The following is a 23,576-nucleotide window of genomic DNA, read 5'->3' on the forward strand; positions in this document are numbered from 1 at the left end:
ACTACAACTTCCACAAATGCTATCTACTGTGAAAGCACCCACAATTTCTATATTAACATACTGGGATATGAAAGGAGAAAAATGGGAAACAAGGCTGCAGCAGGCAAGTTTCTAAGTGGCTGTCTATAACCCAGCAGTGTGGAGGAGACACTGGAGATGCCCTGGGAAAGCTGGGTCGCTAGACTAGCTTGTCTCAATAGAGCAGAAAGCAATCAGAAAAGACACACTGGATGCCAACTTTGGGACTCTCATGTATGTGAACCTGCATACACATGTATCATACACATGTGAACATACACACACAGGTGCACAGATCACATGTACAGACAAAAATAAAGACATACAGGTGTATAAAGATAATCTATCATGTGACACACAGATGATATAAATAACACGATATATTTAAATAATTAAACTACTTTGGGGCTACATATTTAATAATTATCCCACAGAGAAAGACAGCAAACAACTGAAATAAAGTTAGTAACAGACAGATTTGAACTAAGAGCCAAGAATTTGTGTGTAAACTAGATTATATAGTGAAAGTATTTTTAAGATGTGACATTCAGGTCAAACCTAAGTTGCACAGGTTGGACATATTCCTTGCGGAATCTTTTGAGATCTGCACTGATTGGCTGCTCGCCTTTCTCTAATGCCAGCTTGTCCGCCTCAGTAGGTTCCGGTTCTGGAATTTCAAACCTAGGAATAAAATCAAAAGATGAGAAATCTGTTCATATATAAATAAAAAAGACTTTGAATGCAACTCGGTGGTTTGGTAATCTGTTTTCTGTCCCAATGTAGAATGCACAATTACTGTTTATCTTCCTGAATAAACTATATACATAAGAAAACAGTCTTTGGCTATTTGGTACAAAGGGATGTAGTCTTTTTTAAAATTACTTATTTTTATTATTATTGTTACTGCCCCACCCTGTATGTGTGTGTGTGTGTGTGTGTGTGTGTGTGTGTGTGTGTGTGTGTGTATACACACCCACAGAGGCCAGAGGCACCGGAGTAGGAGTTTCAGGCAGTGTGGGTACAGGAAACTGAGCTTGGGCTCTGGAAGAGCAGTTACATGCTCTTAACCGGAGACATCGTTCTAAGTGCTGTATTCTTATTTTTATTTTCAAAAAAGTTTTATAAGTAACACTGATCAGCACAGAAAAGGATCACATTTTAAATTTTAAACTGTAAGGCCTTTAAAATACTACTTAAAATACAGTAAAAATTTCAGCTCAAACCTAAATATTTATAAATTAATAATATAGAAATTGTTAATTTTAGGGTCAATAACACATGAGTTTTAAAAATAAACTATCTTTTAGAACAGAGGTTCTCAACCCATGGGTTCAGACCCCTTTGGCAAACCTCCATCTCCAAAAATATCTACACTGTGATTCATAACAGTAGCAAAATCACAGAAAATACAGCAAAATTAATTTTCAGGATAAGGGGGGGGGGTCATCACAACATGAACTTTATTAACGGATCACAGCACTAGGAATGTTGAGAACCACTGCTTTAAAGATGCATATAGGAATATTTTGATGAAAAATGTGGTCTAGAATTTACTTCACAATAATTCTGGGAGTAGGATGGTCCAATCTGTAAGGAACATGTCATAATCTGTGGCTACTGAAGCTGGACAGTGCCAGCAAAAGTGTGACATTCTCCTATCTTTGTGTATATTTTCAAATTTATCATCACAAGTTTATTGTAAAAGTTAAAGGGAAAGATGCATCTTTTAAGGAACAAAATAAACTTTATTAAAATACACAGTTTTTACCCTTTAAGTTCTTTTTTGCCCTCTGAAAAGAACAGCAAGTCTGTTCCTAGGACCTTTGCAAAGTAAAAGATGTTAAGAGAGATAAAACATGCTGTTCTTACCGTTCTATCAGCAAGCTTAGCAATTCCTGTGGTTTACAAAATGAGCGATATGTAGTAAGAAAAGTACGAACGAAATTGGGATCTGGAAGAGTCGAGCAAAAATAGATTCATGTATAGTTTATCCATTTTCAGTAACTCGAAGTTTCACACTTTCCTTTGGTTTTAACTCTGGCTCCTTCCACTGTGCCTTTTTCCTGACAGATGCAGTCTTTCTTTCTCCCTCCACCCCCAATATGAACAAGAACTCATTTAGCCCAGGCTGGCTTCAAAAATGACTATGTGGCCAAGGATAGCCTTGAACCCCTGCCTCTGCTCTACTTCTCCAGTAGAGAACCCACTTCTTGATAAATGAGAGTAGGGACCATTTTCAAATTTAATTTTCAAATAAACATTTTTATAGGCATTTATTGTCACTGGAATTAATGACACATTTTAGAAACATTTAATGAATTCTTCAGTCTTTTTGATTTTTCATTATGTGTTTATTTGTGGTGTCCTTCCTCATCCCCTCCCCCATCAGCTCTGAAGTGTTCTTTACCACTGAATCCTAGTCTCTTGGTGAAAATGGACTAGTCTCCCAAACCTGCATACATGTGCTATGTTAGCCTTTTGATCAGCCTTCCATACCTGCATACATGTGAAATGTTAACCTTTCGATCAGTCTTCCATACCTGCATACATGTGATATGTTAGCCTTTCGATCAGTTTCACCACTGTGCCTCCTTTAATAATGGGGATTCCACTTCTGCTCTGCAAGTTGTCTTCAAAAACAATGTTCTCCTCCGAGTCCGTCACCACGAAGCGATACACGTCTGGGCGTGGTAAGCGCAGGGGCTGTTCGTTTTCCTCTTTCAGCAGCACCGAGTCCAGCATCCTATCGAGAGTGCTTCGATACTGAAGGGAGATAAGGGCTGCCATCCAATTATTCTTCTCATCAGCTGACTTGGCAGCAAATATTACACTGTTTTCATCTTTGGATACTAATTCAAAAGCATGTCGGTATTCACAAGCATCTTCTTTATCACAGATTTGTATTTTCCTCATGACAAACTTCTCTTTTAATCTGTATTCTGCACTATTATAACCTGGAAGTCGTGTCTGGCCATGATTAGATTTACAGCTGATCATTAATCCATCAAAGAGAAAAATATGTCTTTCATGTTTAGCACCAACTCTGGTCAGTGGCCCTTCCATTATGAACTCATTACAGCACTGTCCAATATCTTTGCCTTCCCACCCATCTATGTTTTTCTGAATTTCGTTCATTTTCTTGATAGCCAGGTGCTTGCTTCTTAGTTGGCGATTGTAAAAAAGGCAAACAGGATCCCTAAAAAAATTTAAAAAGCAAGGTAAATTTTGGCTTATTCAGTGCTAATCATTATATGATTTGAAATCAAATAACGAAAGTATTAAAGTGGAGTTGAGGGGTATAGTTCAATGACTGAGTCCATACTTAGCAGGTAAAAAGCCCTGGGTTTGAATACTCAGCATTTAAAAGCTTAAATAATGAAATATTAAACTATGATACTAACAATTATTTTCTTCTAGCCCTGCCTTTCAATAGCAACTAACTCAATTTTATTACTATCAAAGTAAATATTACAGCTGAATATTTAATTCCTAGAGCCATAAGAACTAAAATTATAGAAGATTCTACATTGTTTGCAGAAAATTATATAAAATTTCATTAAATATATATTTAAATTTATAAACTATAACCTAAAAATTTAACAATGGTAATTTGGTGAACTTCTGACTAAAACAGACAACAAAAGGACAAGCATCACTTTTAAGAATGTGTGGTGTCAAGGCTGGAGAGATGGCTAGCTGTTAAAGGCTAGGCTCACAACCATAAATCTAAGAATGTGGTATCATTCTAAATCACACGTGGGAACTGTGGGTGCCACACACGGTGAAGGAAACATACCTTCATGTTTGGACACTCTAGACTTACCCAGGTCGGCGCCTCGGCGAGTGCTGCTTGTAAATTCGGTCCATGCTGCCTTGGAGATTCATGAGGGCAGTGATAGCCTGATTCAAGCACTCTCTGTCTTCCTGTTCTTCACTACATGCTTTCAACTGCTGAGGGGGAGAAAATTACATCATTTGGTCCTATTCTCAACTTTTTTTTAAAAAAAGATTTATTTATTTAATGTATGTGAGTACAATGTTGCTTGATTCAGACACACCAGAAGAGGGCGCTGGATCTCATTATAGATGGTTGTGAGTCACCCTGTGGTTGCTAGGAATTGAACTTAGGACCTCTTGAAGAACAGTCAGTGCTCTTAAACACTGAGCCATCTCTTCAGCCCTATTCTCAACTTCTTTGTAGTTAAAGTGTAACATATTTAAAACTTAAATGTATTAACACTTCAGTTGGAATATTCAATGTCTCCCATAGGCTCATGTGTCTGCACACTGTTCCGGCGGTAGCACTGTTTGAGGAAGGCTGTGGAACCATTAGGTGAAGTGTCCACTGGTGCACACCGGGAGGTTTCATAACCTGGCCTTACTTCCAGTCCTTTGCCTCTTGACTGAGGATGCTGCCATGCTTTGCCCACAGTGATGAGGGAAACTGTAAACCAAAGCACTCCTTCCTCACTAACTTTATAGACAACTGTAACTTTGTATAATTACACATACTATCTGACTCCTTAAAACAAATAAATGAAGATATAAAGTACTGTCAGCATAACAATCAATAAAAAAGGTAAGTGTGAAATGATTTAGGAACTTTTCATCATATAAAACAATTTAAAGTACTTAAAGCATGATGTTTAAAAGTTACTTTAGGGCCAGCAAGATGGCTGGTTGGCTAAAATGCTTGCTGGGCAAACCTAATGACTTGAGTTCAGTCTGCAGAACCCTGTAAAGGTAGGAGAACCAGCTCCACAGAGTCTGCCCTCTGCCTCACGTGTCCTAGTGCCCACACCCAACCTCAACACTATACACACACAGTTGCAAAGAAACATTTTTTTCTTGGTTGTTCAAGACAGGTTTTCTCTGTGTAACAGCCCTGGCTGGCCTGGACTAGCTTTGTAGACCAGACTGGCCTTGAACTCACAGAGATCCAACTACTTCTGCCTTCCGAGTGCTGGGACTGAAGGTGTGTGCCACCAGGCCTGGCTTAAAAAGTCTTTTTTAAAAAGTTACTTTTATTCACTAATATAAAAATGTACAATAAGATAAACTCCTAAAGTTGTTACATACTCTCTGTTAAATACTTAAGTTCTGGCAATTTCAAAAACTTTACATATATTTGTTATACAACAAGATAAAATATACACATTTTGTACTTCAATGCATCAAAAGCTGTGTGTAACCAAATATCATAAAGGGTTTTACTGACATATTTTAATTTGTACATTATTGTATGTATAACGGTGCTTAGTCTACATACATATCAACATGCCATGTGTACCTGGTGCCCACAGAGGCCACCAGAAGGGGACATCAGATTCTCTGGAACTGAAGTCCTAGATGGTTGTGAGTACATGTGGGTACAGACAATCAAACCAGACCCTCTGTAAGAGGATAGTTTTATAACATTAAATTTAACCACTGCAGTATCAAGAAACCATAAAGGCTAATTTTAAAAAATTAATAATATTTAGAAATAAAAATTTACAACTAATTTTTTAATCCCTCAAATTTTGGCTTTATTTTGCTTGCTGAAATTTTTATTTAATATTTATCTCAGAAGAAAAACACTTTCTCTTAGAAAGGAAAAGAATTTACCTTATAATAATTTATGTTAGATTATATGCCAATATTTTAATCTTTTTGATAGAGAGCAAAGTATTACATAGATGTTATACAGAAATTGTATACGTGTATATTTATACAACTATGTAAAAATTATCAGTTCAGAAAAATTTAAACACTCAAATTTATTTCACAATCTTAATCTAGAAAATTGTGATAAATTTTAAGTTTTCATCATATTTCAAGGGGCTTAAAAGTAACTATTTGGAAAACAAGTAGAGGGGGAGGGGGAATGGAGTGGAGGAAAAGGGGATAACATTTGAAATGTAAAGACAGAGAATATTCAATTTTTTTTAAAAAAAGTAACTATTTGGATGTTACCTGCAGACCGAGTCAGCACCTTTTGTGTCCTATAAACTGTCCCTTACTTGGAAGACATGAGATATCAGATTTTTCAAAGATACCTAAAAACATTTTGCCACCAAAGTGTTAACAATGAAAATAATTTAAATGAGTATATCAGGAGTAATGCCCTAATCTTTAGATTACTAAGTAGATGCTGAAAAGATACTGTGCTTGTTGTGCTGGAAAAGGATCAGTGCTTGGTTATTCTGAAGTTTAGGTGAAGATCACCAGCAAAATTACTTACTTTGCTTATATTAAGGACTTCTCAGGCTGGGGAGATGGCCCAGTGGTTAAGAATACTTGCTGTTCTTCTAGAGGACCCAGGTTCGGTTTCCTAGCACCCACATGGCAGCTCACAACTGTCTGTAACTCCAGTTTTAGGGAACTCAATACCCTCTTTTTCCTTTGTAGGCAATACACTTGCATGGTGCACAGACATACAGGCAAAACACACACATAAAAAGTAAAAACTTTAAATGATTTCTTACAAAAAATTTCATTTCAGCTCTACATTAAAATATCTCAAGAGCTGGGTGTAGTAGTACATGCCGGTAATCTTAGCACTTGGGAGGCAAAGACAGGAAGATTTCTGTATGAGGCCAGCCTGGAGTATATGGTGATTCCAGAACACTCAGGGATATATAGTGAGACAGTGTCTAATTTTATATATATCATATGTATATATACACAGCATGTGGTATTTTATGATATACATGTATCATATATGTGTGTGATACACTGGACATCACACGTTTACCATCACTCAATGCTAATCACACATGGACTATAAACAGTGTCCATCACACACACACATACATATGATATATATTAGATAAATAGGTATAGATATATATCATAATAAAGGATGTTGACGACATAAAATATCTATAGGCTTTTTTTTTTAATTAAAATCTTCAATTAGCAGCAGCAGTGAAATTCTACCAAACAGAACCACCCTCTATTCAGTTATGAAGCTACAAAACTTCTCTTCTCTCAGCCTATTCAAATAAAACCCTTCACATGTTGTCTTTAAACAGTCATATAATAATTACAAGTTTGCCAAGTAGAAAAAAAATCAGGAAAGTTAGAATTTCCCTATTTTTTTATTATTTTTTTCCCTATGGCTGTGTGCTATAATCTCAGTTCAATCATTTACTATTTCTCCCATTTTCAGAATTATTTCAAATAAGTGGAGAAATGTTTGTGGCCCTGGAGACGGAACTCAGAGCTTTGGGTATCTAGGTAAGCTTGTGATCACTGAGGTCCATGCATAGTCAATAGTAAGACTTCTCTACAGGTTCTTGAAAGGATGTAGTCTACACTTCCTGAGCTGACACAAATCACTGTGCTGAATCAGATCAACAAGTCAAGGTCTTTTTGTCTTCACAACCTTTCTGCAACACCAGCCACTGGCCTCTTCACCAAAATGATGAATGTAGCCTTCAATACACCATGAAATACATTGTATTGTTAAAATTGTTTTTCAAATAATGCTTTTTCTCTTACGTTTTTTCTTCTGAAACAATGTTAAATTTATAGAATAGTTGTAAAAATGGCAAAAGAAATTTCTGTATACTCAAGTTACTAACTTTTTAAAAATATTATTTATTTTATGTATGTGAGTACACTGTAGTTGTCTTCAGACACACCAGTAGAAGGCATTGGATCACATTACAGATGGCTGTGATCCACCATGTGGTTGCTGGGAACTGAACTCAGCAACTCTGGAAGAGCAGTCAGTGCTCTTAACTGCTGAGCCATCTTTTCAGTCCCAAGTTACTGATTTTTAATATATTGCCTCATATTCTATTTGTGTGCGACCAATCCTACTGATTCTACTCCCCAAAGAGGAGGGAAAACATTGCTGAATGGCTTTGAAGTTATTTTTGGAATATTCTTATACCATAAATCACTCTCAAAGTGGAGGACAACCTGTAGCAGGTTGTCTCCTTCACCATGGCTTAACTCCCCAATCCTAGGGCCTATGAGTTTTGAGGCTCTGTAACTCTTTAGCTTTTGTCAAACCTACAGTGTGGTCTCCACCATAAATGATAAAAAAAGCTGTAACAGGATTTTTTTTTGTCAGTAATGTTGACATATCTCTTTGTACTTATAGCTATCCTCAGGACTGTCAACAACCGTGGGCTTCCTGGTAGAATGCTTCCCTTCAACTTCCCAATATGTATGATGTATGTATGCATGTATATATGTATGTGCACATGTACGTACACACACACACACACACACACACACACACACACACACACACGCACGCACGCACACACCTCTTAGATTGCTCTTGCTCGTTCATGTCACCAAAAAGTAGAACATTAGAACCAAGGAAGCAGCTTGTTTTTTGGAAGACCTCCTTTGGAAAGACTTAATGTTATGACCTGAGAACATAAATGTAAAGATGTGGAGTAGGGACAGTGACATTTCTCTAATCTTAAATGCACAGAACGATGGGGGGGGGGTTATACAGTGGGTGTATTTTTTTTATTTGTTTAACCTAAGGAAAACAGAAAAATACTTTCAGATGTTATTCTTTAATCTGTTAATATTTTAGCATTAAATCTTAGAATAAGAATATTTCTTGTAGGATCAGAACATAGTTCAGGCCAACCTCAGAAAAACTTACAATAAAGCTCTATAGTCATGGGCTGGGGATGGCTCAGCTGGCAGAATGCTTTTCTAGCATGCACAATGCCCAAGTTCAACTCCTAGCACTGCCTAACCTGGGCCGGGTGGCATACAGCTGTAACTGGGATGGAACGATGGGGTGTTTATGGTTGTTCTCATACCCATAGAGAGTTTGGGCCCAGCCTGGACTACATGAGACTTGGTCTCAACAAACACATGTCAACAAAAGGCTTTATTAATTCATCTAGAACACAGTGATTTATGTCTCAGTATTGTCCTTTTAGGTAGTCTTTCCTCTGTTACAGGATCTAGTAAGTGTAGCATTAGGTTGACCTGTTTATTGCTTTTTCTAATTTGCAGATCTAAATAAATAGCTCTAGATAGGTAAATTCCTATATAGTCAATACTCTTAAGAATTTTATTCTGGGGCTGGAGAGATGGCTCAGTGGTTAAGAGCATTGACTGCTCTTCCAGAGGTCCAGATTCTAATTCTAATCTACATCTAATGATGTGCTAGGGCTCAGACCACCATGGGTGGTGCCATCTCTAAGCAGGTGGTTCGGTAGTATAAAAAGCAGGTTGAGCAAGACCCAGGGAGCAACCCAGTAAACAGTACTCCTCTGTGGCTCCCACTCCAGTTCCTTCAGTGCCTGCCCTAATTCCTCAGTCATGAACTGCTATCTGGAAATGTAGGATAAAATAGACCTCTTTTGCCCCAACAGTGTTTTACCACAATAGAAACCTAACTAAAACAATATATAATAAAGGATGTATATGTTGAACACAATGGTGCACACCTTTAATCCCAGCACTAGGGAGGCCGAGGTAGGTGGATCCCTGAGTTCTAGGACAGCCTGGTCTACAGAATGAGTTCTGGGACAGCAAAGAATGCATAGAAAAACTCTGTCTTGAAACCAAATTGTAAAATATTTATCTATTTATTAATAATTAATATGTAATTATATTTCTATATATTTATGTAAATTTGACTATAATAGTTATAAAGTTATTTATAAATTGAGACGTGAACTTTTACATAAAGGCTGAAGTATATATTAAGAAAAAAACTAAAACCTAGTCTTAAAAAATGATTTAAAGTACCTCAAATTGGTACTAAAGAGATAGTTTAGCCATTGAGAGCAAAGCACAGGCTACTCTGACAGGCATTTATTTTTTCAGCCAAAGTTCCCTCTTCCCAGATAACTCATTTCAGATACAATTTATCCGAAGTCAAACAGTTTGTCCTTTTCTGATTGGCAGTGTTTTGCTGTCTGAAATCATAGATAACAAATATTCTTTAAAACTTTTTTGTTATTTATGCATTTATTTTGTGTGTATGTATGTGAGAGGGGTCACAGCATGTGTGTGGAGGGAAGAGGTAACCTCCACACATCAAGGGGCTCAAACTCAGACTGTCTGATTAATGGCTAGCACCTTTATTCTTTATATGTATCTCTTCAGATACACATGCATGTATTTCTCTGGAGCAGTGGTTCTCGACCTTCTTAATGCCGTGACCCTTTAATACAGTTCCTCGTGTTAGTGTGACCCCCAACCATACAATTATTTTATTACTACTTAATAACTGTAATTTTGCTACAGTTATAAATAGTAATGCAAATATCTCTGTTTTCCAACAGTCTTAGATGACCCATGTGAAAGGTAATTTAAGCCCCAAAGGAGTCCACAACCCACTGATTGAGAACCACTACTTTAGAGTACATATATATATGTATATATATATGTGTGTGTGTGTGTGTGTGTGTGTGTCATAGTGTGGGCTGGAGAGTTTGCTCAGTGGTTAGAGCACTGACTGTTCTTCCAGAGGTCCTGAGTCCAATTCCCAGCAACCACATGGTGGCTCACAACCATCTGTAATAAGATCTGATGCCCTCTTCTGGTCTGTCTAAGACAGCTACAGTATACTTATATATAATAAATAAACAAATCCTTTTTAAAAAATGTCATAGTGTACACATTTTCAAATGTAGTAAGTCAAACTATGCTCCAAAGCTGGTTGTATGGTTTACACTATTACGGGATGTATGTTAGTTCATGTGGCCTTTTCTACTTGTTCTTAGACTTTTAACCTGATGCACAGGTAATGCTTGTGATCTTAATGTATGTTTTCTGACTAATAATGAGTCTGAATGTGCAATTATTGGCTTCTGAATAACCTTTTTGTGAGTCATTCAGGTCTTTTGAGATTTGAAGCTTCTTCTTTCTGTGACTTTTCCCATTTTATGTTCCTATTTGTTCTTACTGTTGCTATGTGTTCATTAAAATTACAGATCCTGAGCTTGTAGCTTTAATTAGACACGGAGGTTTCTGTCTGTTGGTCATTCCTCAAAGCTTTAAAACACTTCACCAAGAAGAGCTTTCCTCATGTCTAGTGCCTCAGGCAGTATCTTCTCCCCTTTATAGTAGACTTGGTTACAAAGCAGGTCAAGGCGGAGCTTCTCTGGAAACCACCCATTCTCACTCCCCCTCAGTCCTCGGGGACCCCAGGCCCCATATGAGCACCTCTGCCTTTTCCCTTTGTGAATTTTGAATACAATTCCAGTTTACCTAGCTCAGGAACATTTTGTTCCCCATTTTTAAAAATTGTTCTTTAAGTAAAGCAGCTTCCTGCTTGACCATTATGCACCTGGTTTAAGGCCACAAATTACTGGTTTCCATTGCCTGCTTAGACTTTGTCCATTGACTCCACAGTTAACTCTGGCATAAGGGCTAGACTACTTCCACAGCTGTCTCCTAGACATCTAGGCAAAGAATTTGCTTGGTAGTTTCTAAAGAACATGTATTTCAAGAAGACAAGTTTAAGGTGTCTAATTCCCATTAAATGCCTGCAGTTCATAATTTTTTGTTCACAAATAGATAACCTAAAGATATTAATTTCATCCGTAGAGACTAACAGATACAGAGGTACACATGAGATACAGGCTTCATAAAGAGCCTGGATATTTATTTGGATTCCTACAGAGTTAAAGTCGTAGTAATGTTATCATTAGTTTACAGTTGTCCTCTGTGTTGCTAACATCTCCACCCTGGCTGGATGGCTATGGTTGCAAGGCTGCCTTCATCGCTACAGCGCAGCTAAGAAAGAGCAAGACAACTCTGACTGTGGCGGCTTGGCTCACATTGACACCACTTGTTACAATTAGTCACTAAAGTTCCTTAGCCAATGTGATTAAGGCTAGGGACCAGTCAGAAAATGAAAACAGAACCACTGTTTAAATTGTGTATATACAGCACAAGCGTAATCTCAGCCCTTCAAAGATACCCTCAGCTATGCAAAGAGTTCAAGGCCAGTCTAGACAACATGAGATTCTTTTCTCTACGGTCAAGACCAATTTACTCATTCTTCATTCTCTCTCCCTCCTTTCCTCTTTCCCTCCTACCTTTCATGAGCGTGCGCGCACACACACACAAATTGTGTTCACTTGGTTTATACTAAGAAATTAAGGATATTACATTTCATGAAGACTTCAAACTGATTTTCTCCAAATTAGGTTCTCATACACTGCAGCTTCCACAACGAGACTTTAAATTATTATTATTATTATTATTATTATTATTATTATTATTATTATTATTATTATTATTATTATTAATTTATTTGGGGGGAGCTTGCAAGGACAGAGGGTGAATACAAAGGGATGGAGATATGAGGGGGACCAGGGTGTAAAATGTGAGATTCACAAAGAATAAAAAGCAAAAAAAAGGGGGCAGGAAGTGTTAGGAACAACCAGGGGGAGTGGGAGGGAAGGAGGTGTGAATTTAATCAAGACATACTGTTTACATGTATGAAATGGTCAAACAATAAAAGACATTTATGATAGTTCTAAAATTAAGTAATTTTTTCAAAGATTGGTACTATGGATCTCCAAAAATTAATTTTAACATGAAAACATTCTTCCACTAAGGCTGATAATTTGAGCATCTATGTTAGAAACTAACAAAAATAAATTTCCTCATGTCTGTCTACAACATGAAAATAACTTACTGAGTGATAAAATCCATAAGAGTTTCAGGTTTGAAACGTTAGTATATATCCTTCTGGGCTCTTGTGGAAATGTTAGAATGTATCCTCTGGGCTCTTGTGGAAATGTTAGTATATATCCTTCTGGGCTCTTGTGGAAATGTTACAATGTATCCTTCTGGGCTCTTGTGGAAATGTTAGAATGTATCCTCTGGGCTCTTGTGGAAACGTTACAATGTATCCTCTGGGCTTGTGTGTTTGTTGCCCAGCTCCGCAGCATCACATTACAGGCATTCCTGCACTGAGCTCTGTCCCTAGCCCTAGGACACTATATTTTTATGAGTAAAAATATTAAGATTATAACCAGATAAAAATAGGCTTTAGGCTATTATTAGTCATCTAATGACCTTGTTCTAAGAAGCTTCTGTCTTACCTTTAATAATTCAAAGTAATGCCAACAGTGGTACACCGGCACCAGCATGAGGCGTGGAAGGACGTATCGAACAGCCTCCTTAAAGCCGTCAGCAATGGACTGCAAAGCAAAAGATACAGCATATCTCTGAAACAGGGACACATCACAGCAGTGCCGAAGAGAAGCAGCTTTTAAATACAAGATGCAGATGTAACAAGGGGATAATGGTGAGTGTGCATCCTAGTGAGAATGAAGTGCTAGAAATCCTCTTCCCTCCCAGTCCCTTGCACAATCTGTAAACAGAAACACTTCTGCATGTGTTACATGACGAAGAAACTTTCTCGATGTTGTCCACAGATTTTAAACCATCTGGGGTCTCCTCATACCCTAAAGGATTTTTAAAAAGCTATTTATTTACTGTGAGTTGAACTAGTCAAGGTGGCATACAAGGTATAATCCCATCTGCTGGGAAGTCAAGGCAGGATGGTTGTGCACAACAGGCCATCCTGAGCCTAGAACCTAGCTTAAAAAACAAACAACAGCCAATAATCAAAAAAAAATGTTATAAGTTTAAATAATTACAAAGAATGTATTTAAGGATATTGTATAAAATGTCTCTAGAAATATTTTCCCAGTGAGTAAATACATTTCAGATTTAGTTTGTTTATGAAAAATATTTGGTACATAACTCACCTGACACAGCTAACTGTGCTTACTAAGTGAGACTGGGTGTGTCAAGAAGCCTGTGAGGTTTTTCTTTAGCTTTGGCTACTGATGGTCGCATTGGAACCTAGCCCCATTCATTAGTTTTACAGTTAGGCTATGAGGGCACACCCTCAAGAACAGGGCCGATAACCTGAAAAAGACCTAAGGGAGTGTGCTGGCCCCTGCAGCCACCTACGGCAGCACTGTGAATGAGACGGGAACCAGAGGAGCCTCATCAGACCATGAATCTGTCAGCATCGTGAGTCTGGAATCCCTAGCCTTCAGAACAATGAGAAGCTAGCTTCACCTTCAGTTACCCAATTTGTAGTGTTTTGTTTCAGCTGCAGACTGTTGAGTCAGGCAGCTGAGTAGTTCTAGCTAGAACCAATGTGACATGTTAAAGCTATTCCACAAAGACCATCTACTCTATTAACCTGCAGTAAAATGGATACTTGAGTGCATTCCATAATGTCTGCACTGCTAATTTTCAGTAGACTTTTCTGATGACATGACCTAATACTTGCTAAATGTATAACAGGTGCCAAACATTTAAGTGCTTTATAATATATACTCATTTAGTGTGTGTGTGTGTGTGTGTGTGTGTGTGTGTGTGTGCTGCACACATGCCACAGCATGCAAGAGGAAGTGAGAGGACAACTTGAGGAAGATGATTTTCTCCTTCCACCCTGGGGGTCCTGGAGACTACACTCAGGTTTTCAGGATTGGTAGCAAGTGCTTTAACTCAACTGAGACAGCTCACATCCCTTAGTGTGTTTAATAATCAGAAGGCGAGTGTGCACACACGTGCGCGCGCACACACACACACACACACACACACACACACACACACATACACACACACACATTGATACAGGATTTCTCTATACAGAACTGGCTGTCCTAGAACTCATTATGTAGACCAGGCTGGCCTTGAACTCAGCAAGATCTACTTGCATTGCTGGGATTAAAGGCGTCTGCCTCTATGCCTGGTTTGATTCATTATTTTTATCCCCCCTGTAAAGATGAGCAAACTGGCCATTAGAGATAACACAACTATTAGTTGGTCTGAACCACAGGTTCTGACTCCAGAGCTCTTTTTCTTTTTAAGCTTCTTTTCTTCTGTGGTGCTCATAATCAAGTCCAGGGCCTGTACCTGACAAACATGCATCCCACCGCGGAGCTACACCGCCAGGCCCTGGAGACCATTTTCTTAACTTGTACTCCTCAGGGTCTCATTGTGTAGCCCACACTGGCCTCAGTTTGCAGCAGTTCTCTCACCTCAGCGTCCTGTGTGCTGAGAACCCAGGAGTTCCAATCACCAAGCCTGACACTGCACTATACAGTTTCTACAATATAATTTGTTTTTTTTTAATGACACACTACCTCAACTGAATGATACTTTAAAGTTAATACAATACAAATGAGCTTGACCTTAAAAAAACGGTCTTCTCTAACCCTTAATTTCATGGTTACCTGGAGCAATAGCTTACAAAATACGATCCTAGAGACTATGATGTAAAATTCTGCTAAGTGTGCACAAGGTCTCATCCCTAGAACCCCCTTTCCAGATTCAAATCTCACAGAAAAGAAGTAGATTTGTGTTTACCCACTCTCTGTTTTATTTGTTTTGATTTTGACCTAGGAATTGGAACCAGGGCTTTTATACATTACATTAAGTAAGGCTCACCACCACGCTACAAAAACAGCTCAAACTTCCTAATAAAATAAAAACAGGAACTATGTTCCTGGTGTGTTTGTGTGCCAGGTTCTTAGATGAAGGCTGCCCACTTAATGTTTACTTTATGGTTTATATGAATTATACTTGACTTTTAAAATCATAGTCTGAAGTAAACCTTTAAGAATTAAATGAAATTTTTATTCTACATTGATACATTTCTGAGGATAGTACATTAGAACTTAATGAAGGGTATTCACATTAAAGTTGGCAAAGAGAAAGACAGTCATTCAGATTTAAATGTTAGATTTGAGTCAATGTGGCTGTGCACACCTGTAACCCTGGCTACTCAGGAGGTCAAGATGAAGGGATTATACAACTGAGACCAGCTTGTGCTGGGGAATAGCTAAAAACTGTTTCAAACACAGAAATGCAAAGGATGGACTGTGGGTATAGCTTAGTAGTAGAGTGTTAGCGGAACACACACACACACACACACACACCAGCATTGGGGTCTAGAAAAACATAACTAAGAATCAAGCAGCCTGTACATATGGGAGGAGTAGCCAAGGCCAGCATGGGAGCCCTGAAGCAGGAGCTGATAACAGAACTTGGGCAAGTACAACAATCAGGGGGACTAAAAAGAAACCAAGATGGCAGGGACTAGAAAAAAGAGCATTATAGGAGCCAAGGGACAAGAGGGGGCTTAACAAATGCTACTTAACTAAAATGCTCCGGACATGGCAAGTAAGTTTTGTCCCACTAACACTATTTGTTAGTGTTGTAATTTGGTTAGTTCCCAGGAAGAACTGAAAACTTGTATGCAGACAGCTGACTGCACAATAAAAAATGAAAGAACAGCTTGAGAGACAGAGTGTCTGTGGACTTGTTTGTGGACACAGATCTGAGCACAGTTCCGTGCTAGGAGGAAACCAGCCAAGTTTTTTCTGGAAATGGTGGCAGAGTGCGGCTGCAATTCTCCCCTCCATATTTTCATCCTAAGAAATCTTTCTACCCTTTTATAAGGTACTTATCTGCTTTGAAAAGAAGGTTTCATTTTTTATTTGTGGGCAGAGAGGATGCCCATGGAGTCTGGAAAGGGGGTTATCAGATCCCCTGGAGCTGGAGAGACACAGTTCTGAGCCACCCAATGTAGGTGCCAGGAACTGAGCTCCGGTTCTCTGCAGACCAGCACTCTAGAGGCTGAGCCATCTCATAAGCTTCCTTCAAACTGTTTGACTGATACATAACTATTGTTATATATCAAAGTATTCTCAACTGGTGATTTCTCCAAATCTTTCTCCTATGAACAGCTTTCCAGCTCCATCTCTCTGCATCCTTGCCTGAAATGTCATGGAGTCCATGGTCACTAAGTGTGGGTGACATGAAGCACATACTGGAAGAACTCAAGACAGAGGCTTCTTTTCTTGGAAACACCAGGACATGACTTCAGCACTCATGTGAAGAAAGCTGGGCACAATGGCCTGTGCTTACAGCCCCAGTATTTGGGAAGTGGAGAGGTGGATCCCTAGACTTGTTGACCAGTGAACCTAGCCTACATGGTATATTCCAGTCCAGTGAGGGACTGTCTCAAACAAAAAGGTGGACAGAACCTAAAGGACAACTGAAGTTGTGTGTCCTACCCACACATGCACACACACACACTTGCACACACACATGCACACACATACTTGCACACATGCACACACACTTTCACACAGGTATACACACAGTTTTAAAGGACTGATGAGAATTTTCCATTTCTTTAAAAAGATAATAAAATACCTATTTCATGATAAAAATAATAACTGAATACAAGTTTACCTGAAAATGTAGAGCAACTGCAGGTCTGGCCATCAACTTGCTGAAGTTGTCATTGAACTCTGGTGCAAGAATGTCCTGTGATAATGTTTCATAGGGATCAAACGCTTGCTCCTATTTTTAAAAAGTGTAATGTGTTAGGTTTAAGGGAAACATATTTTATACTAATATAATACAAATTACTTAATGGCAATAATCTGTTCATGTTTCCAACTAGGTCTTATCATTTTTCTCTACATTTCAGGGAAAACAACATTTATGGTTACAGGGGATACATTTTTTAAAATATTTATCATGGACCTTAAATATCAGATAAGCAGTAAGAGGCCTTAAGGCTAAGTGACTGATTTTATGGTATCCAACTATTAAAATGCATGTTTTGTCCCTAGAACATTTAAAGTTTATTTCTGTGTAAAGAAAGCTATAAATACAAACTTGCCTTGGTTGAAATACATTTACTAAATGATACTCTTACAATTTTGGAAACTTTAAATACACAGTAAACTAATAACGCAGAAAATGCTTAAACTGTCTAATGTTCATATTTATAAAAATTCCAGTTATCTAAGAGTGATCAATAATCCTAACGTTTAGTTAGATCTAAGAGATGTATTTCCTTTCCGTACCTTCAGAATACAAAATAGGGACAGGCAGATGATCTAAAAGTTAAGAGTACTGGCTGCTCTTCCAGGACCAAATTCTCAGCATTCACAGTGCTATAATCATCTTTATTGCCAGTTTTGAGGGATTTTACATCCTCTTCTGGCTTCCTCAGGCACCAGACACACATTTGGTGCACTGACATATATAAATAAATACATTTTAAAAAGAAAAATATAGAAATTTTTGTTCTATTTTATGAAGTGGAAACTAAACAAATACCAAAATGCTTTAGCAGATGCTGAGAAAGCAGAACACTGTCCACTTCTAGGATGCACAGCCCATGAAAAGCAACTTGTCGGTTCTTCAAAAACTAAAGCATATTTACCACACGAGCCAGTATTCTCATACTTAAATCTATCCCCAAGATAGCTGAAGACCCCAAGCATTAAACAGCATTCTTAAAAGTGAGAATAACAAACGTGATGCATGATGGGTACTCCCTCTCAGAAATGCTTCAAGAACAGAAGTGTTTCAGGTTTTAGAGTTTTTTAGGTGTTGGAATATTTATATAGGCCTTACTGGCTAAACCTCTCTAGTCTAAAAATCCAGAATGCCTTGAAAACCCAAATTACTTAGTATTTAGTACTTAGGCCTGAGAGTTGGATTTCAGAGCATGTCAGACTTTGGATCTGTAGCTCAAGGCATGTGTCAGAACATCAGGAGAGGACGCTATTATTGTTCATTGCAAGGTTTTTGTTTTTATTTGGAATGATGAATTATTTTTGGAACTAAACAGTGGCTATGACCATATAATATTATGAATTTAATTACTACTAAACTACACAGTTACAAATCATTAAAATGGGACCTGTAGGACAAAAGAGGAACCAACTCTTGCAAACTGTTCTCTGGCCTCCACATGCACACACACATCTATGGATGCATGCATGCACCAACACACATGCACACAATAAATAAGTCTAATAAAAAAGTGGTCAACCAACATTCAAATATTATTTTCTTATATATTCAAAATTAAAATTAATACAACATTTTTAGAAATGAAGTACCTTTAAGGGCACAGAAAATTAATAAGACCATAAATTACTATCAAACATAAAATAGTCTATTAAGAACAAAGGCTGAACTAGGCACTGGGACTCAGGCCTGTAACTCCTTGTTCAGGAAGCCGACACAGTAAGACTAAATGTTCAAAGTTAGAATGAGATACAGAGCAGAACTCTGTGCTTCAAAAATCAGAAACAAAGACAAACTAATACTCAGTTTTAGTTTTTAAATGGACATAATAAAAATGATCTCTATTTTCAGGAGATATAGGCAGATTATGGAAGTGGGTGATTTTTGTTTAAGAAATCTAAAAGCAACACTTTTAAAGAGCCAATTTCCTCATGGGAAAAACAGCCAGTGAGTATACCGTGTCCAAAGAGGACATATGAGAGGAAATATAAGAACAGTATGTATTCTTGTGCATAATGATATATAAATAATATATATTTACTAACATGAAAAATATGATAGAATGAAAACATTGTAAAACAAGAAAACATTATTGCTGTAAATATGCACACATCTCTATGACATACAGAGATAATATTTATATAAGGATAATGTAGGGACCTGGAGAGATAGCTTAGTGGATCCAACTCTCTCTTCTGGCCTCCATGGGCACTGCATGTATGTGGTACATAGCCATACATGTAGGCAAAAAACCCATACATATAAAATAGACAGTATAAAAAGGTAAAATTTATGTTATACTAGCCATCTTTATATTTAATTTTGAACAATTTTAACATATATATCTATATATATCACTTTTCTAATGTAAAAGAAAATGAAATTTTACTTTGAAAAAAATATTTTGACTTTTAAAAATGAAGTCTAAAATGCCCCAAAGCTATAGAATAATATCAACAAATGATTTCCTTTATCTTAAACATACTTAGTATAAAATAACTCCTACATGTTATTACTTTAGGATATGAGCTTTTACACTAACTACTAGCATGAGGACATAATGAAGAAAGTTTCAGTAGCTGGGCATCAGCACACTCTTGCATCTTAGCTACCTGAGAGGCTGCGCTTCAATGGTGAGTTCAAAACTACAAACACAAGGTGCAACTAAAGCTATAGGCAATGCGGCGGATCATGACTGTTTTATAGTAGTCAACAGTGCCTTCAAATTTTACAAAACACTTATAAAATTTTTGGATACAATTTTAGGGCTTTAATGACAGTTTAATGTGGTTTTATATACTTACCTCTGCTAAATCTTCAAAACAGCTACCAGCTAATGGATGAGGGCTGCTTTCATCTGTCATTTCTACTGTGTCTTCAATTAAACCTAAGAGTTTCACAGTCAATTCATGTATGTCTGAAATGTTACTGAAAATCTTTTCAATTTCCTAAAAGAGAAAAAACAGTTAAGGCATATAAGGCTGAGAGTCATGTTGATACATTGCTACATGATATGAAAGTGGGCTGAGGCATCTGAGCCAATGACTATTTACTGCAGAAGACAACCTGAGCTCAGATTCCAACATTCAAGGAAAACCAGATGGGCTGGTGTGCATTTGTGACCCTGGGGTGGAGACAGAGTCAGGTGGTTCCTGTTGCCCTTGAGCCAGCCAGCCTAGCAGAATAAATGAACTCCAGGTCCACAGACAGAACCTGTCTCAAAGGAAGGGGATAGTAAGGTGGCTTAGCTGGCAATGGCACTTGAGTACTTTCATCTGAGTCCTGTGCTGGACACACAGTGAAGGAAAGAACCCATTCCCACAGGCTGACCTCTGACACGTGAGCATACACAGTAAGTCAACCATGAATACAAGGGCAATTTTTAAGAATCTCTTAGATCAGAGATAGTAAATATACTAGAAAATATAAAGTCTAGATAGCTTGAATTTATAATCCTCAAATCTTATACTATAAATATCATAAACAATTCTTTATATAAAATAATCCTGGCATATATGTTTTGGAATTGGCTCAAATGTTGAAAGAATGAAAGTCTTAAAGCATAAGCAAATGACAATAGCCAAGATCAGAATGAAAATAACTCCTTTCTAGATATAATTTGGTTGTTCAACTTATTGCTCTCATTTTAGATTTTGAAGGAAACTAAAGATGTCTTAAAATTGCCATTCCTGAATTATTGTTATGTTTAGGTTTCCATTAGCACTGTAGACACAAATGGATCACATTACTTACTATCCAGGCTATGTTAACTATACACCTAGTATCATGTAATGGGAATATAATGGACTATGGAACATGACCAACCTACATATTGACTCTTAGCTCTAATTGTGTAACATGAGGATGTTTGGCCTTTGTCTTGGTTCTTTTGATGGAGTTCCTAAAACACTGGGAATTCCCTAAATGACAGAGGCTGTGATCACTACTGAGTTTATGCTAACAAAGTTACTAAGGGATTAAAGGGAAGGAATGGTCTCTCTGCTCACTGACTTCTAGAGTAGGGTAGGAGAATGTAGTCCAAGTTCTACAGACTCTTGAACAAGGTTGATGAGCTTCTGAGTTGTGCACACGTGGAGGTGCCAGAAGTGTGGCTTCCCTGGACAGACATGGAAGTGCCAACCCTCATAGCTGTCCCATCCTTCCCTTCGTTGCTATTGACTTGTACGCATATAGCATTCCTTAATAAACTAGTCAACTTAAGTATGGCCCTGAGTTCTGTGAACCACCTCAGCAAACCAACTGAATTCACAAAGGTGGTCATGGGAACTTCAATTCTAGCCTATTGAGCCTGAGGCCTTCAGCTACAGGATAGGACACAATGTCTAGTTGGGTAATATCAGGATTAAATTAATTAGAGGATACTCTGAGGTTATTCCCTGAAGAACTACTTAGTGTGCAGGAGTCAGGGGAAAAACATATATCATAAGGTTTACTAACTGACATTAAAGTAAAAGCCGTATTTTTCCTTTTGTAGCATGCTGGATGAATGATCACAGACTGGCATTAAGATGTTAATGACAATTAACCTCTGACAATATGCTTCACACATTAATATAATCCCTTGACATGAGTTTTCTTTTTAAATTTTATTGATTTGCTTATTTGGTGGTGTCAGGGATCACAAGACGGGTGTTCTACAGCTTACTCAATTGGTACCTGCAGCATCCCTGTATCACAAATGAGAAAACAGGTACCAAAGAGCCAGAGAACTTGCTCATGGCTACAATTCTTATAACTGAGATCAATTTTAACTCATTTATTCATTTTCCAATATTTGCCCAGAACTATTCTCTGACCTTAGACGGCCTTTAACTTGATAGTTTACAGTTTATTCTATGTGAGAAAAAGGTTTATAGTTACAAAGATAGAGACAAAAGGAATTCTCTCTTCAGTGTAACAGGAACTGTTATCAAGTCTGCATTAATCCAATGAAATAGTGGGATACAGGAGAGGCAAAAAAGATATTAACCAATTTCAGTTGCTACTTTTATTCTTCATACTGTCATAGAAAACCAGTTTATAGTATAGTAGAACTCAGATTCAAGCCCAAGTGTGATAATGAATTTAAGTAACTCATAACTACACTAGAAAGGCAGAAACAGTAATGTCTGTCCTTCTGTGTCACATTTATATAGGTTAAACAAAGCTGATTGGTACTTTAAAAATCCTGACAACAGTTAAGCATATCCAGCAGGAGTTAGCACAATATTAAACTAAAATTTCATACAAGACAAGGTAAATTAAAACACCTTAAATTATCATCTGAATCATTCTTATGGAAAAGAATAAAAGCTGAGAATCTTGAAGCATTCAAATCACTGTGCCTGGTTCTTTGTGTAGGTTTCTAGGAGGCATAAAATACTTTCGCTCAAGACTGAATTTTTTTTACAATAAGGGTACATTTTATTTGTTACCGCTATCAATTATGAACACTGCCTTTCGGCTTTAGTCCTCAAATGTGCGTTCATATTTTATAAAGATGCTGGTAACTCATTTTGTTTATAAATCACAAGAAATAATTATATACAGAGCTGGAGTTTGTAGACATTTCTCCCCAGAGAGCATTGAAAAGTTGCTGATGGAAGTGCAAGGCGGTTAAGTTGTGATGACCTTGGCGAGCAGGAGATGGACTTTTCACCAGCATTTATTATTATTAAAACACTGCTTTAGTATATCCTGGATACAAGGTCGCAAGTCAGACCACAACCACGTGCTGTTTCTTATTCTGGAAACGCATGTTAACATCTTATTTCATGCTGATTGAATTTTTGTGACAGATTATTGTTTATTAGGCCAAACTAAATGCTTTCTTAAAATGTCTACTTTTTCACTGAAGTAAAAGCCTCACAGTTGCCAAATTCAAAACAAGCATACATATAAAGACTAACTCTTTTTAAAATACAGGTGAAACATACTTAGAGAAACCAAACCATTGCTAAAGAAAAGAAAAAAAAAATCTATGTTTCTGAAGCTGGATTTTTTTAGGGTTGACCTGGTTTTCATTTGTTTACTTTGAGACAATGTTTCACTCTGTAGCCTAGGCAGGCCTGCAGCTCCCAATCCTTCTGCCTTTGAATTTTGACTTCTGTGCTATAGGCAGGAGGATACACACCTGAGGGGCTGGCTTTAGATGCTAAGGGGAAAGAGGACCAAGGCAGTTGGAATCCAGGACACTCATCCTATCCCCATCCTGTCTGCAAACAGAGGACCACTGCTTTTGATTCTTCTCCCAGGGTTCTTAT

The 23,576-nt window shown here is 37.6% G+C and overlaps 1 protein-coding gene across 4 annotated transcripts in view; it reads right to left on the minus strand.

Annotated features, from left to right (window-relative positions):
- SOS2 (SOS Ras/Rho guanine nucleotide exchange factor 2) overlaps positions 1-23,576 on the minus strand; it is a 107,330-nt gene that overhangs the window by 29,186 nt on the left and 54,568 nt on the right. For all 4 annotated transcript variants that reach the window (XR_013975275.1, XM_080926424.1, XM_080926423.1 and 1 more), the window contains 7 exons: positions 20,118-20,261; positions 17,236-17,346; positions 13,053-13,151; positions 3,842-3,969; positions 2,559-3,214; positions 1,888-1,969; positions 577-699 (listed from right to left, as the gene is read on the minus strand). Coding sequence is in view for 3 of the 4 variants with exons in the window: in XM_080926424.1 (XP_080782550.1) it covers positions 577-699; positions 1,888-1,969; positions 2,559-3,214; positions 3,842-3,969; positions 13,053-13,151; positions 17,236-17,346; positions 20,118-20,261 (1,343 nt within the window). In the remaining variant the exon portion in view is untranslated. The remainder of the gene's footprint in view (positions 1-576; positions 700-1,887; positions 1,970-2,558; positions 3,215-3,841; positions 3,970-13,052; positions 13,152-17,235; positions 17,347-20,117; positions 20,262-23,576) is intronic.

Source organism: Micromys minutus, assembly GCF_963924665.1.
Source record: "Micromys minutus genome assembly, chromosome: 1".
NCBI lineage: Eukaryota > Metazoa > Chordata > Mammalia > Rodentia > Muridae > Micromys > Micromys minutus.